Genomic DNA, 15100 nt, shown 5'->3' with positions numbered 1-15100 from the left:
AAAACCATTTTAAAAAATAACTGTAGAAATTGGAAGTAATATTTGAGGTAGTGTAGTTCTTGCAAAGCCTTTAGGCTTGTATCGCATAGAATCCTTATTGTTAGAAAGTTTATTTTTTTGTATTTTGTGGGTAAAATTGGGTTACTGACGTTTAATGACTTCTGCTATGGGAGACTTGCACACCCTAGTGGAGAGCCATATTACATACGAAAAGTGTAGTTTATGTCTGTTGGCAAAAAGGAAATTAAATTAAATTTTCCGAAAGCCGAACACATGAACAGTGTTAAAAAACATCGTGTGAGATGATTTGTCTAGAAATCATATATTTTTTAAAGTTATCATACTTTTATTTTGAAAACTAAATAATGCACCGGAAGTGAAAGTTTCGAACAGTAGAGTGAAGTAGTACGATACATACACACACACGAAGAAAACGATCTACCTATTTCTACCTGATGACGGTCAAATAAGACATAAATCTTTTATTCACAAGGAAAAAACTGAAATTATCGGACAAAAAAAATGAACTTTCAGAAAAGCTTGTCAAGAAACTCGTAAGCTAGCAGTCTTCTCCTTTAGCAGCTACAATGCTAATGGCTGTGACGGCCGGCTTTCCCCCGTTTAATCCGCTCCATCGATGACCATGGATGTCAAAGCAGTCCTCGAGTTTGCTACAGTCACACGAGGCCTCTCTTTGCTTCTGCAGGTATATTTTTAGCTGCTGTAATTGGTTAAACAGAGGTAATAATGCGCATAGGTTAGCTATTGTGTTCGGACGTGTTGGATAGTGATTAAAAGGGAAAACCCCAGTTTACCGTTTATATTTTTCTTTTACTTTTTTTGTTCCGTTTTAGTTTCTTTTAACGTTTTTTCCCCTCTGTCAGGCTGTCGTAAATGCTGCCATTCCTGACCACGAAGCTGATGCGTTCAGGCCCCCTCGGACAGAAGAACCTCTGTACCTGGACTCGCTGGTGGATTGGTTGTTTGGCGGTCTATCCCACTGGGATGCAGAGCATTTTCTCTTCATCGCGGAGAAAGGATACCTCTTTGAGCACAACTTTGCCTTTTTCCCTCTCTTCCCTGTCGTCATCCGGGGCCTGGTGGAGACTTTGTTTTGGCCCCTGAGCAGCTGGCTGAGCTTGCGGGGCCGGCTGCTGCTGGCTGTTGCTCTGGGAAACACTGCTCTGTTCCTTCTCAGCGTGGTATCCCAGCATGCCCTCAGCAGACTCGTCCTGCAGGACAGACGCCTGGCCCTGCTCTCCAGCCTGCTGTACTGCATCACTCCTGCCAATGTTTTCATGACGGCCGGTTACTCCGAAAGTCTGTTTGCTGCTCTGACATTTGGAGGTCTGTTCCTCCTGGAGAAAGGGTTCACGTTCAGAGCCTGCCTTGCCCTCAGCATCGCCACGGCAGCACGCTCTAACGGCCTCGTTAACATGGGCTTTTTACTCTATCTCCCAGCCGTGCATGCCATTTCTCAGATCCGAGAATACCGTGCCACATCTAAAGGCCACAGTAAAGTCCTCCATTACATCTGGGTCATCACCCGTCTCCTCCTCACCTCCCTCTTTGGGTGCACAATAATCGCCCTCCCCTTTTGTGCTTTCCAGTATTATGGCTACAGGACTTTTTGCACCCCCTCCACCTCTCCGGAGCAGGTCCATCCTGCTCTCCTGTCCCTGGCGGAGAGCAAAGGTTACCGCATTCCTGATGAAAATGGTCCACCGCCCCTCTGGTGCATGAGACCCCTCCCTCTGCTCTACTCTCACATCCAAGACGTGTACTGGGATGTGGGCTTCCTCCGCTACTTCGAGCTGAAGCAGATACCCAACTTCATCCTGGCCCTGCCGATGGCCACACTCGGCATAATGGCTGCGTATGCATATTACCAAGCGAATTCTGAACTCTGCTCAAGACTTGGACTGTGGAGAGCAGGTCCAGACGAAGGGCTTGCCAAACCCACGCCAGGCTTTTTTAACCCCCGGGTTTTTGTCTATGTTGTCCATTCAACAGTTCTCCTGGTCTTTGGAACACTGTGCATGCACGTGCAGGTAAGAAAAACCCACATCATTTCTGGACCGTCTGATCCCGGTTTGCAGGATTTACCATCTTCCTTCTCTGCGTCTTCTAGGTTCTCACTCGGTTCATGGCCTCTTCCTCGCCTGTGCCCTTCTGGATAAGCGCTCACCTGCTCCTCCTCAATGAGCCGCTTCTCCACCAAAGGAGAATGTCGAAGCCCAACGTGCAGCTGCAGCCCCATTCAAGAAGTCACACGCCTCAAAACCCCATCGTTGCACTGTTGACGCACTTCAGAAGCTGCTCTCCGACCACACGGAGCATTCTGGGATACTTTGTCTCCTACTGGCTCGTGGGGCTTGTGCTGCACTGCAACTTTTTGCCTTGGACTTGACTTTAGATTCAACTGGGCTGTTTTTCTATGTAGGACTGGGCTGGATCTGCAACTTTGGAACACTAAAAGTAAATATACTCCGGGTCGTTGCAGAACACCCCATAAATAGTGAAAAGTACATGTTAAATGCAGTCATTTGCATGCAAATACTTAATATACCTCAAACAATTTCAGTCTCATTTCTTTATAAAAGAAAAAAAAACTTTGGGTTGCCAGAACTTGGATAAATTATTTTTGAATGTTTTTTTTCGTGGTGTTTCATTTTATTTTTGTCGTTCTTTGAAGACAACGTTAAAAACAATTGCATGACTTCATTTAGTGCGGGGGTTTGGGGGGGGTGAATTTCTTCTTTTACCTTAGAAAACTTGAATTATTTATCTCAGCTGCTGCACTGCATGTCCAAAAGATCTGCTCCAAGTCAAAGCTGGAAATCTTTTTTTGTAAATAAAAAAATATATAAATAAAGAAAATGTCTTTTTTTTACTTTTAATTTATTCACAGTTGAGAGTAAATAATAAAATAACTTAATGCAACACGGACTTCATGAAATGAGTAGGGTTGACTTTTGATTTTATTTTTGAGTCAATTGATGCAGTTTCTGTTAATCCATTTTAATTGTCAAATGAGGTATTTCTGATTGAATTTTGCTACACATTTACAAGAGAACTTTTTGAAAAAAAAATGTCAAAATACCATCTTCTTTATCATTTTAATGAAGTGACAGAATGAGCTGTGTTTAAAAAGAAAAAGCTGTTTGGCGGATTTATTTTAATTTTATTTTTGAGTCAACGAACCCAGCTTTATTCTGAAAAAGCCTTTCTGGCACTGACTTTTATTTTGAAATATCAGACAGAAATGCTTCCATAGCGTTCACACCGAACGCGATTGGCGCAGCAGAGGTGGCCGGTTTTCAAAAGAGTGTTTGAAATCTCCCAGGCGGACGCCGCCCTGTGCAGATCGCCTGGTACGCGGTGTATGTTGTCACGTGTTTTTTGCTCCAACGTCACATGTCAGTCATCGTAAAAATATCGCGCGCTGCGAGCAGCATAGGACTTCACAACCTCAATGACCTTTGGAGTGACCTTTTGCATCGACATAGCCACCACACTGGTAGTATCAGACAATAGCAACAATATGTATTTGCGAGTGCACACTTTAGGGTGGCTGAGTCTTCTAAGAAATTCAGTGTACTTGTGACCCGGGAAAAGTTGTTGTGGCCACGCCCCTTTTTGGTATTATAAACAAAAATGTGTCGCTTTTTAGGCAATTTAATCATTTATGAGGATGCGAAAAGTATTACAACCTTCGATAAGTTACGTCTTATAGACAGCACCAATTCATGACTCTGACAACATGACTAAAAAAAGTTCAATCACGAGAGTCTGAAAACTCATCTTGATTAAAAATACACCATACAGAGCTGCTGTGAAAAAGGAGATTCTCTGTCCAGCTGAAGTCCTGCTGCCACTTTCCTCCAAGATCATCAATCTCCAAGCCATGAAGGCAAACCAAGACTCTGACATCAAAATTGGAGACCAGCTTGACTCTAAAGCTGCTCAGACAATTGGAGGAAACCTCCAACAGACTCCCAGAGACAAAAACCCAACTTCCATCAAGAAAGAGCCTGACACTCTTTGGGTCTGAAAGGTTCACCAGTAAAGACGCTCTCAGCCAAGAAGCATCCATCGGCATCTAAACCAAAGCTAAGCCTGCAAAATCAATTATTTTGTCTTTGGTAAGTAAGTTCATTTTATAGCTCAATAGTTTTAAGGAAGTTTTTCTGTGTTCTAATGGATTAAGGACGACAGACAGAAGGATGGAGTAAAAACTATTCAGCCCTTACTGCAATAAGTGTCAAATAACAAGCTAAGAGGCATGTATGTATTTGAAAGCTAAACGGTTATTCCCTTAGTTTATAAAGTTTCATACATGGATTTATGTAATATATTATTTATGTACCTTTCTTTAAAGCATCAACCTTTCATTAAAGCCTTAATGTTTGTTTCTAGTCATGGTCATTTATTTATAACTTGAATATTTCTTTTAAGAAATTAACTTTGTTCAAATCAAAAATGTTCTTTGTTTTCAATGTACAGCAGGTCCATTGGACCTTTTCCTCTAAAATCCATTGAATGTGTTCGGTCTGAGCAATAAAGTTTAAAAAAAAAATCGAAATAAAAAAATCAGCGTCAATACGTCACAGTACGCAGTGACGTACATTAGTCAAACGCAAAAGGAGTATGGGAAATGGTTCATGGACGCTTTCCTCGTCGCTGAATTCCTTTAATAAGTCGTTTCATTTTGCTTAAATTTGTGTTGAAATTTCAAGCCGTGTTTACTTTATCAGCCAAATATGGTGGTCAGTCTCGAGTCAGCTCGGCTCGAAAAACCGACTAGTGGCGAAGAAGACCTTAACGGCAGTTAGCTTGTTAAGCTAGTTTTAGGATGATGGACAGCTGAAAACGGACACAAGTACGATGTAAATCATGTACCGTAAGTGAAACGCGAGACCCCAGCCTAGCGAAAGGAGACATTTCCCCGGTGCCTTTGGCTACACTTGGAATACGTTAACTATGAAGAACTGCGAGTATCAGCAGATTGACCCGCGGGCGCTGTCGGTGTCACCGCTGTCGGCGCAGATTCACACCGAGAAGAAGGAACAGCGGCCGCGGAGGAAGTGGGAAGTGTTCCCGGGGAAAAACCGATTTTTCTGCGATGGACGTCTCATTCTATCTCGGCATAGCGGCGTCCTTCCTTTGACACTAGGCCTTATTGTTGTCACGTGTGGCCTTTTCTTCGCATTCGAGTAAGTCAGTGCTTTAATTTAATGTCAACGTTTCGATTTCTGTTTTTTTAGTGGCCCTCTAGTCAACATTGTGGCCTTTACACATAGAAAATCGAATGTCACGTGTTTTGAACCCTTTTATTGTGAAAGCAAATTTGAATTAAAGGAAACTTCCTTCACAGTTGCCCCTTCCTGGTGAAGCATCTGACCGTCTTCATACCTGTGATAGGAGGAGCCCTGTTTGTGTTTGTAGTCATTTCTCTGCTGAGGACGAGCTTTACTGACCCTGGAATTCTGCCCAGAGCTACCCTAGATGAAGCTGCAGACTTGGAGAGGCAGATCGGTGAGACCCTGGTTTGTAATTACACGCTCTCTGGAGGACATACAAGAGGAAGGAGCTTTGCCATATGGACGACACGTTGTTTGTTGTGGAAGTGCAGACTCAGGTCTAAGCTGCTTAACCTCTGTTAGCACAGAGGGAGCACGAACACCTTCACACAACTCCACATTAGGCATTTGCATACTGACTTATTTGGCCCCTGAAGGGAAAGGATCAAACGTAAAGTCTAACGAAGTATAATTTTCTGACATTTTTTTTAATAGATTCCTCAGGCTCCTCAACTTATCGCCCCCCTCCACGTACCAAGGAGATCCTCATCAACCAGCAGATGGTCAAATTAAAGTACTGTTTTACTTGTAAGATGTTCCGGCCTCCTCGGACCTCCCATTGCAGTTTGTGTGACAACTGTGTTGGTAAGGAAGTTGTCAGATTACCACTTTTTAAGGAAAAATGATCAAAATTAACATTTTGTTGTAACTATTATTGATGTAAAAATCAAACGCTAACTCGCATTAAGTTTAAAAAAAATGGGTTCATGCTGGTGAGCCTCATGTCTACAACTGTAATGGCAGTTATTTAAAAGGCCCTATACCATGCAAAAACATTTTTGAGCTTTTAAATGTGTCGTATTGTTAATTTCTCACAAAAATAAGCCCAAAGTGGTATTTTGATCCATTCACGCATTTCTAAGTAATCTCGAAAAACCTGCTCTCTGAGCACCGGCCCCTCTCAATCCACAAAAACGAGCGGGTTCTCACATTTATACGTATGAAAGTGAGGATCCGCACCTTCCAGGCGTAGACCTCAACTATGAGAGACAAAATGAGGGGGAAAAATCCAGAAAATCAGTCTGATTTTATTTTATTTTATATTTTATAGAATTTATTTGCATTTTAAAAGAGCACCAAGCTGCTTTTTATAGGTAAGCAGTGTGATGTGAAGAAATCAACTGTGGGACCCATTATTAGGAAATAGAAGACAAACAAGACCACTGATAATCTCCCTCCATCTGGGGCTCCCCACAAGATCTCACCCTGTGGGGTCAAAATGATCACAAGAACGGTGAGCAAACATCCCAGAACCACATGGGGGATCTAGTGAATGACCTGCAGAGAGCTGGGACCAAAGTAACAAAGGCTACCATCAGTAACACACTACGCCACCAGGGACTCAAACTCTGCAGTGTCAGATGTGTCCCCCTGCTAAAGCCAGTACATGTGCAGGACCATCTAAAGTTTGATAGAGAGCATTTGGATGATCCAGAAGAGGATTGGGAGAATGTCCTATGGTCAGATGAAACCAAAATAGAACTTTTTGGTAAGAACTCTACTCGTCGTGTTTGGAGGAGAAAGAAAGCTGCATTTCATCCAAAGAACACCATACCTACTGTAAAGCATGGGGGAGTAACCATCATGCTTTGGGCTGTTTTTCAGCAAAGGGACCAGGACGACTGATCCATGTAATGGAAAGAATGAATGGGGCTAGGGCTCATTTAGTCTCTCATAGCTGATGAAAATAACAGGCCTCTCTCATCTTTTTAAGTGCACAATTGGTGGCTGACGGAATACTTCTTTTGCTCCACTGTAACCGTGTTGTCATCTGACATGTCAATTCTAGTTGGTTCTATTTTCATTAGCTTCCATGGGTTTGCCATTTTTAGTACATAAATGCTACATTTGTTTGAATAATTGTTGAACCAATCTTTAAATACTTTTAACTTGCTTCAGCTGTCTTTTCTGTTGCTGATAGCTTTGAAATCTGCTCGTTTTTGAAGGTAGAATAGGATGTTTTCAGTGGTGTGCTTTGAGTTTGGTGTAAAATGTCAGAAAACATATTTACTTTCAGTAATCCTTAATAATGTTTCATTGTCCCTGTTTCCCTATTTTCTGGTGTCTCTTCAAATATGGTGCACTAGAAATAAATGGACTTTTGCTTAGGAAGTTCTTTTGCATTCATGTGGTGTTGAAAGATTTGTTGTTTTTCTACGTATATGTGTGTTTTCCAAGATGGACGGGCATTTTTCAAATGATTTACACCTTATTATTGGAGTTTTTGTTTTTCCCTGAGGAACATCAACTAATTCGTGGATTTGGCACTCAAATGAAAACAAAAGCCACAGTTTAGAAATAAAACCTCCCAAATCTTCAGTTTCGAAGTATATGGATAGCAATATTCAATCCAAATTAAAACATATATATATATATATTTTATTCCAGATTGCACTGTATTTCTTCCTCCTGGGTCGGGTTACCAAAACACTCCACACATCTGCCCTTCTGTCAAACTTAAGAACTCTTTGTGGCCCACGAGTCAAAGAGTTAGCCCACCCTGCATTAACGTAAAGCCTAACGTAAGGATCATGATTCCGCTGTAGGTTTGAAGTTTTTATTCTGGGAATTCAGCCTCTGCATTAAAACAAAACAAAACCCATAGATCGTCAGAAAATCAAGCTTTCCTCAGGTTCTCTTGACTTTGTCTCAACTTGCTTGAACTGACTTGCTGACATACATAAGTCATGTGTTTTTTTATTTAGGATTATTTTTTGTTGTTTTTGAGCAGCTTGGCATCCATGACAGGATTTTTAATGATTGGAAGTTATATATTTTTCTATTTTCGCGTCAGAAGGTTCAGGGTTCCACGGCGTGCGTTAATTCTGATAATGCACACTTTGTCAGCTATTAAACTGCTGATACATGTTCACTTGCAAAATAAATAAATACTTGTTTTTTATTACTTTATTCTTGTTATTTTTTTTCAGTTTGGATTTGTTACATGGTGCAGCCCGTTGTCACCAAACCCGACTGCAGCGGCAAAGCAAAGCGTTACATCTATGCTGGTTGTCACGATGGTTTGAATAAAGCATCAGTTCACGGAGAAAGTATCCAAGCCGCCGCAGTGATATAGAACAATTAAGCTATGTGACCGGAACTTTTCTTGTAGGCGTGCGGTTTTCACTGTCCATGATCACTTTTTATACCATGGTCCAGGTGAATATTTGATTCTGATTGGCTGCTGGTTGTGGATTAAAAAGTGAAAACGAACAGTGATAACTGCACGCCCCAAAACAGAGTTCCGTTCCCTATCTTAAATCCTCTGTATCACTGCGCCAGCTTCTTTAAAAACAACCTTTAGCTTTATCATCTGGACCAAAACGAGGAGTAAGAGGTGAACTTTCTCTCTGAACTGATGCTTTATTTAACCCATCGGGACGATCAGCATAGATATATATCACTTTATATTGCCGAATCTTGACTGCAGCGGTGGTGCGGCGCCGCACCATGTAACAAATAGTCCGCTTTTTGTGAAAAAGCAATCAAATAAAAAAAAAAACAAGAATTAATGACTAAAAACTGGTTATTTATTACTCTTGTAAGTGACCATGGTATAAGCAGGTTAATAGCCTTCGAAGTATGCATTATAACTTTTTAACACACTTCGCGGAAGCAACCGTTGGACGCGAAGGCTTCCACGTCGTGCATTAAAAAGTGATGATGCACACTTCATCGCCCATATTAACCCTTACTTAATGCACAACCAGCAGCCAATCGGAATTGTGAATTCACCCGGATCATGATAAAGGTTTTTATGTTAAATATCTTTAAATAAGCAGTCATTACCTAAACTAAATGTAACTAGAGAAGTTTTTATTCTAATTGGGTATATTTCTAACTCTTTTCTCCACTGTTGTTGTTTGAAAACAGAGCGATTTGATCACCACTGCCCATGGGTGGGAAACTGTGTGGGGAAGCGCAACTACCGCTTTTTCTACAGCTTCATCATCTCTCTGTCTTTTTTGACGTCTTTCATATTTGGCTGTGTCATTGCACACATCACCCTGCGTAAGTTTATGTTACCCTACGCTACACACATTTTCTATGAAGATGTGAATTTGTGAAAAGAACTTGATTTAAAATGATGTCTTTACAGGTTCTCAAGCTGGTAAAAGCCTTGTTCAAGCCATTCAGGAAAGCCCTGCTAGATATCCTTTATGGGATTTTTGCCATTAACATATCTTTTTTTGAGTTTGCAGTTTTTACCAAGAATACAAAAGCTTTTAATGTTTAAAGATTTTTTTTGTTAGTTAACCGTGTCTGTGCTCAAGTTTAGAGCAGGAAGTTGGCCGTTATTGTTGAGCTTATTAGTGTTTAAGATAAAAGCTACTCGTAACTTTAGGGAAAGAATGTGTCACTCATTCTCTGAAGCTGCATTGACGTGATTCACGATTATTTTTTTTGCTTCAGACGCCTCTCTTTTGACGTCTGTCAAATTTACTGCTCGCTGCATGTCCACAAAAGTGCCTGACGCCACAGACAGTTGTGGGAGGAGCTACCGCCAAATGTTTGTCTGTGTATATCTCATGGAAGACACAGAGGATGTTTAGAGATCGGATTTACCGTATATCTTCCAATAGTAGCCCTGGCATTTATTCCAGCCTTGGCAATCTGCCCAGCGTATTTTGGAGACAGGCGTCTATTAAAGCAGTTTTTGTAATTCGCCGCTGGCTTTCTTCGCACATCCACCAGGACATCTATTCGCTTGTTTCTGCAGCCATCTCCTCAATATCATCCATCTCGGTTACTTTTAGGACTCCAAAAATGCCACCGCACTAGGTTTAAATTGGAATGAGCGTTTCTTGGCCATCGCTACACTGGCTCACATTACAAATACCAAAGACACCCCATGTCTGCACGACTGTGCACAGGGCGGGGGGACATCGGGGGGGCTCTTAAAGGAGCCCGGCAACTATTATAGACCGGCGTCTAAAGTAACAAGTACCATTGACCTTTACGAGCACCAACAAACCCGCCGTTTCTTGGAGGCCTCTGTGACAGGCTTAGGCTCTGTGACAGGCTCGGGCTCTGTGACAGGCTCGGGCTCTGTGACAGGCTCGCGACCTGTCCAGGGTGTACTGCCTTCGCCCAACAGTGGCTGGGACAGTCTCTGCGGCCCCAGCAGGTTGAGAAAATTGAAGTTCAGGATGAAAATCCTCACATCAAGCAGCCATATTGGACTTTTTTTCTACCTGATCGACTCACTGAAATCGTCATGTGCCCAAAGCTTAGTCCCTGATTTGTTGGCGCTCAAAACGCGCTGCGCTTGAGGCCCAGATCGCGCCGTAAGACCTCAGATCGCGTTTGCACATTGACTTAACATTCAACTTGATGCCCCTGACACGCCAATCGGGTCAGGTGTGAATGCAGCTTCAGATGGTGGGAGTTACTTCCTGCTACACATGGTTTCATTCGAGTCTTTGCATTATTTTGTTGAAACGGGATCTTGTGCTACAATGAACACCTGCAATGGTGGAAAAAATGGGATCTGTTTTCTTAACTCTTCTTCCTGCACTGTGGTAGAGTTGGTGATTTGTTTCTTCTCCATCTGGTCTATTCTGGGCCTCTCAGGCTTCCATACTTACTTAGTAGCCTCAAATCTGACTACAAATGAAGATGTAAGTAGTTTTGTTTTGCAGTTGTGATAGCACTGAAGTTTAATGAGTGATTGTTTAAAAAAAAAAGCAATTGATTACTTACTGCTGGCTTTTTGTTCCCACATTTAAAGATTAAAGGTTCCTGGTCTGGTAAAAGAGGCGCAGAGGAGTCTGGGAACCCGTACAGTTACAACAACATTATAACCAACTGCTGTGTCACGCTGTGTGGCCCTCTGCCCCCAAGGTAAGTAGTGGAATAAAGAAGCATTGATTTCTAAACCTGCACTCATATTGAACATGATTTGGAAGAATGAATCCAGACAGATCCGTCCATTCACTTCAAAAACGAATTCTATATTCCGTGTCCAAGTTCCTCACCGTGGAGCATCTTCCCTTGGCTTCAGTTTTGTACTTTCGGAGATTGCCAGCCCTGCTACGTTTTGAGATGAACTTGTAATAACCTGGACTCTCTGATGTATTTTCCGGAGATCCAAAATCAGATCGATGTTATGGTTGCCGGGCAACATGTGTCGCTCCTCTCATCATAGCCTACTTGTATGCCTATAAGTGTAGACCTATGCGCTGTAAATGATGGCGACTGTCAGTCATTTAGTTCTTGGCCGGGCTAATAATGCCGGTTACGCACACGTCCTCCCACCAACCCCCCCCCCCCCCCCCTTTTTTTTTTTTTTTTACCACCGCTCCAAACAGAGCAGCCCGCCATTTGGTGATATCTGCTTTTAAGGCATGTCGGCCTTTAAATCTCATCTCATCACATCTGTAACTTCACCAGTGAACATGCGTTGTGTGTGTGCGCCTAAAGGCAACCCTTTGCTCTGCCCTGTAGTCTGATTGACAGAAGAGGCTTCGTTCCTCCTGACGAGGTGGTGCCTGCAGCGTCTACTGCCTCCCAGATGGAACTGCCTCACTTTTCAACCAAGAATGACGTCAACATGGTAGGATGAAACGGCTCCGAAGGCTGTCTGTCCTGTGCGTTGTTTCTGGCGTTAGCCTGCCTCGTGTGTGCCTTCCCCCCCCTCCAAATGTCCCCCATGCAAGAAATGTATCCTCAAAGCTTTGCACTTTTCTTTTGTGTTACAGTAGAGGAAAGAAACCCTTTCAAACTTGCATTCATTCAAATAAAAGCTGTAGAAATGTGCAGAAAGTTTTTACAGACATTTATCTGGTCGTCTGCTGCAGATGTGAAGCTTTTTATTGTTTGTTTTTGACTCAATAAACCATATTTTTATGATTTTTCTCTTTTGTTGACGCAAACTGGTACTTGATGGTTTTATTTATAATCAGGACATGCAAAGGAAAATGTGTCTGAAAAGCAGCACTTCATAAAACATTGTCTCTCTATTACCATCCTGCAGTGTGTAACAGATTCTATTTTTATATAAAATGCACAGGAACTGTTTTGTTCATCTAAATAAAATGTTTTGTTTTCTAAGATGTACTCTGTTTCTAGTTGAATTATTTTTGCCACGCTTGCATGACTCATCAGAATCATTTCTTAATATCCCAGGTGACGTTTTCCGTCACGGATCTGATGTTCAGCTTTGTATTTATTCATCTTTGTTAGGAGGAGAACTGTCAGGATTTTTCTTTGTCCTGCACAGCCTGAAGGCCGCTGTCAAATGTTGGCAGTCGACGGTAAGAGTAGGGATGGTAAACGGCGATCCCGGCGCCTCGTCTTTCACTGCATCCTCATCCCGAGTCCTTTTTGCAGCCGCTCTAAACTCATTACTAATGTTTTTTCCCCTTTTGCGTGCACATCTGTACCTGTTCTTGCACATGTTGCCATGGGGTGATGCGGTGTGATGCATGCCTTTGACCTCACCTTCCACTCATTCTCCATAGCTCGTTACGTGTCTGAAGCTTGATGTTGAAGGGCTTTTCCAGCTCTTCGCCCACTGGATTTTCTCCGGTGTGCTCCGATTTTTCCATGTGCATGTGTTTGATGAGAAACGGATGAAAATCTGGTCTCCGTCCGAGCAAAAGGAAACCACTTCTTAACGCCGTCTGGCCCTGTTGTCATGTGAGAACAAGAGTAAAGAAAAGGATTTGTGGTAGCAAAAAAGCTCTGATCATTAACCTTTCACCTCAGTGCTTCTCAGCTTTTTTGACAAGTCAGTAACAAACCTTTTGATGCTTTAATGAGCAAAAACGGATACGATTTCACTTTTCTTCTCACATAATTGTCTATATTTGTCCTCTGCCTTCAACTCACTAACTCCATTCTCCATTTGAACCTTCTTGCTGTTTTGTGCTCCTAGTTATCTAAATAAATGTTGTCTCTCTGTGTTTTTGGGGCTTCATTTTTTCATTGTTTTTCCTCCTCATCCTCTTCTTTCTTCCTCCAGTGCACTCAGAGCACCAAGGATGTCTTGGAGAGGATGATCAACTCTGGATCCCAGACTTTGTGCTCTCCGGGACCCCCAAAGACCACCCCACTGGTCCAGGGGCTTCCCAGCACCGCGGCACTGTCCCCTGAGCCTCCCCCTTCTGCTGGCTGCTCGGGACCGCTCGGCCGGCGGCCCACGGATTCCCGCTGCCCGCTCTTCAGCAGAAGCAGCGAGAAGGAATCGCTGCACTCCATCAATCCCGCTTTCCGCCTGGCTTCCCCCTCGCCGTCGGTGACTCGCACCGCTAAGACTCTGGGGGGCGCAGCTGACGTCAGCTTCATGCCGCTGCAGCCGGGGAGCGTTGGGGACGAGGCGCCATAAACATCGTGCCTTCGCCTTCATCGCCCGGCATCTTTTATTTTTTTTAAACACTAACTTTCCCACAGCTGGATGACTTGGTGAACATAGGAAGCACAATATGTTTTTATTTTTTGAAGATCTCTCCTAGTGCAGAAGCTCAGTGTTGAAGCTCCCGGTAACACTTTATGCAAACATTTAAATCTGGGAAAACTTGTCGTTAGACTTGAATGCTGTGGCACAGAGAAGCTGCTGAGTTAGACGGGCATCCTCTGGAACAGTAGCCATCCAAGTGAAGACTTAGCTTTTTTATATTGTCTTGTCTGCTCGTCTGAATTCCTCTGGGCAGGTTTGGTTTGACAGGAAATAAGTCAGTAACCTGTTCGATACAGGCGTAGACTGGTGCATATCTTTGTGATTTGTGTCATTTTACAGAAGTAACTGGAGTATGCAGTTAATGGAAAGCATTTTAGAGGTGGTGTTTGTGCTGAAAAATGTGAGCTTTTTGTCTTATGTACAACATTTAAATTCTTACTACTTTGTTTTTTCCTCACTGATGCACTATTTACTTTAAAATGGTCTGTTGGAATTATTCATTAGCTTTTTTTTTTCTTGTACAGCACAGGCTTTTCCTGCCAGATGGTTGTTCTGTCTGCTGTAAGGTAATAGTTTGGCCTCTAGGGGGCAGGTTATGATTATTAGTGCTTCACCAAGGTGGGCTGCTTTTTATGTTATTTATTTACTGTACCTATGTGGGGAAAGGTCACTGGTTTGTCTGCTGTGCCACAAGCAGAGCTCGTACGAACAAATGTGTTCATATTTTGCTGTGTAACAATGGAACATGAAAATAAATAATTTTTTAAAAACCCTTTTCCTCTTTCTCTTAAAGGTATATTGCTTAAAATGCAGTTTATTTCCATTAAGGCCTCATTATTTCTGAAACTCTGGAATCGAAGAGCTTTCTGTCATTCACAGCATTCATCCAAAAGAATATGAAAAAGGCTTTCTGATATAGTGTGACCGACAGCTTACAAACTTACACAACCAAAACTTTATTTTCTAAACCAAGTCTCAGTACTTATTTCATTGGTGTTTTGACACCGTTTGGACCGAATACAAAAAACATCAACAAATCACTATAAAAACATTTTAAAGATCTCGACTATTAAAAGAAGTTAAAAGGCAGCAGAAGAAAAGAAAAAAGAAAATAAATTCAGAGGATATAATGAAAATGGATTTTAGAAAACAAAATTAATTTCCAAACAATGTTACGAAATGTTAAAAAATGGAAAAACAAAATGAAATGTTAAAAAACCATAAAGATTTCAGAAAACAAAATTAATTTTCAGAAAAAAAACCAGAATGTTCAAAAATGACAAACACATGAGAAAACGAGACACAATCTGAAACCGGAAAAGCACCAACACTCATA

The 15100-nt window shown here is 42.1% G+C and overlaps 2 protein-coding genes across 2 annotated transcripts; both read left to right on the top strand.

Annotated features, from left to right (window-relative positions):
- The first annotated feature begins 365 nt into the window (after positions 1-365).
- Positions 366-2880, top strand: pigv (phosphatidylinositol glycan anchor biosynthesis, class V). The gene is made up of 3 exons (XM_004077660.5): positions 366-706; positions 885-2051; positions 2132-2880. Exons 1-3 carry the CDS (start codon positions 638-640, stop codon positions 2408-2410), a joined length of 1515 nt encoding a protein of 504 aa, XP_004077708.1. The 5' UTR covers positions 366-637; the 3' UTR covers positions 2411-2880.
- Positions 2881-4582: 1702 nt separating this feature from the next.
- Positions 4583-14534, top strand: zdhhc18a (zDHHC palmitoyltransferase 18a). The gene is made up of 9 exons (XM_004077735.5): positions 4583-5216; positions 5378-5538; positions 5799-5948; positions 9237-9374; positions 9463-9514; positions 10882-10984; positions 11095-11207; positions 11811-11919; positions 13330-14534. The coding sequence occupies exons 1-9, from the start codon at positions 4984-4986 to the stop codon at positions 13690-13692; spliced, it is 1422 nt and encodes a 473-aa protein (XP_004077783.1). The 5' UTR covers positions 4583-4983; the 3' UTR covers positions 13693-14534.
- The last annotated feature ends 566 nt before the right edge of the window (positions 14535-15100 follow it).

Source organism: Oryzias latipes, chromosome 16 (genome assembly GCF_053564925.1).
Source record: "Oryzias latipes strain Hd-rR chromosome 16, Olatipes_Hd-rR_3.1".
Taxonomy (NCBI): domain Eukaryota; kingdom Metazoa; phylum Chordata; class Actinopteri; order Beloniformes; family Adrianichthyidae; genus Oryzias; species Oryzias latipes.
This window is presented reverse-complemented; position numbering and strand designations above follow the sequence as displayed.

Excerpts from the sequence above, each read along its gene's own strand:
- pigv (XM_004077660.5), top strand. The coding sequence starts at position 638 with ATGACCATGGATGTCAAAGCAGTCCTCGAGTTTGCTACAGTCACACGA. Across the intron at positions 707-884 it reads GCCTCTCTTTGCTTCTGCAG|GCTGTCGTAAATGCTGCCAT; the intron begins GTATATTTTTAG and ends CCCCTCTGTCAG. Across the intron at positions 2,052-2,131 it reads CACTGTGCATGCACGTGCAG|GTTCTCACTCGGTTCATGGC; the intron begins GTAAGAAAAACC and ends TGCGTCTTCTAG.
- zdhhc18a (XM_004077735.5), top strand. The coding sequence starts at position 4,984 with ATGAAGAACTGCGAGTATCAGCAGATTGACCCGCGGGCGCTGTCGGTG. Across the intron at positions 5,539-5,798 it reads AGACTTGGAGAGGCAGATCG|ATTCCTCAGGCTCCTCAACT; the intron begins GTGAGACCCTGG and ends TTTTTTTAATAG. Across the intron at positions 11,920-13,329 it reads CCAAGAATGACGTCAACATG|TGCACTCAGAGCACCAAGGA; the intron begins GTAGGATGAAAC and ends TTCTTCCTCCAG.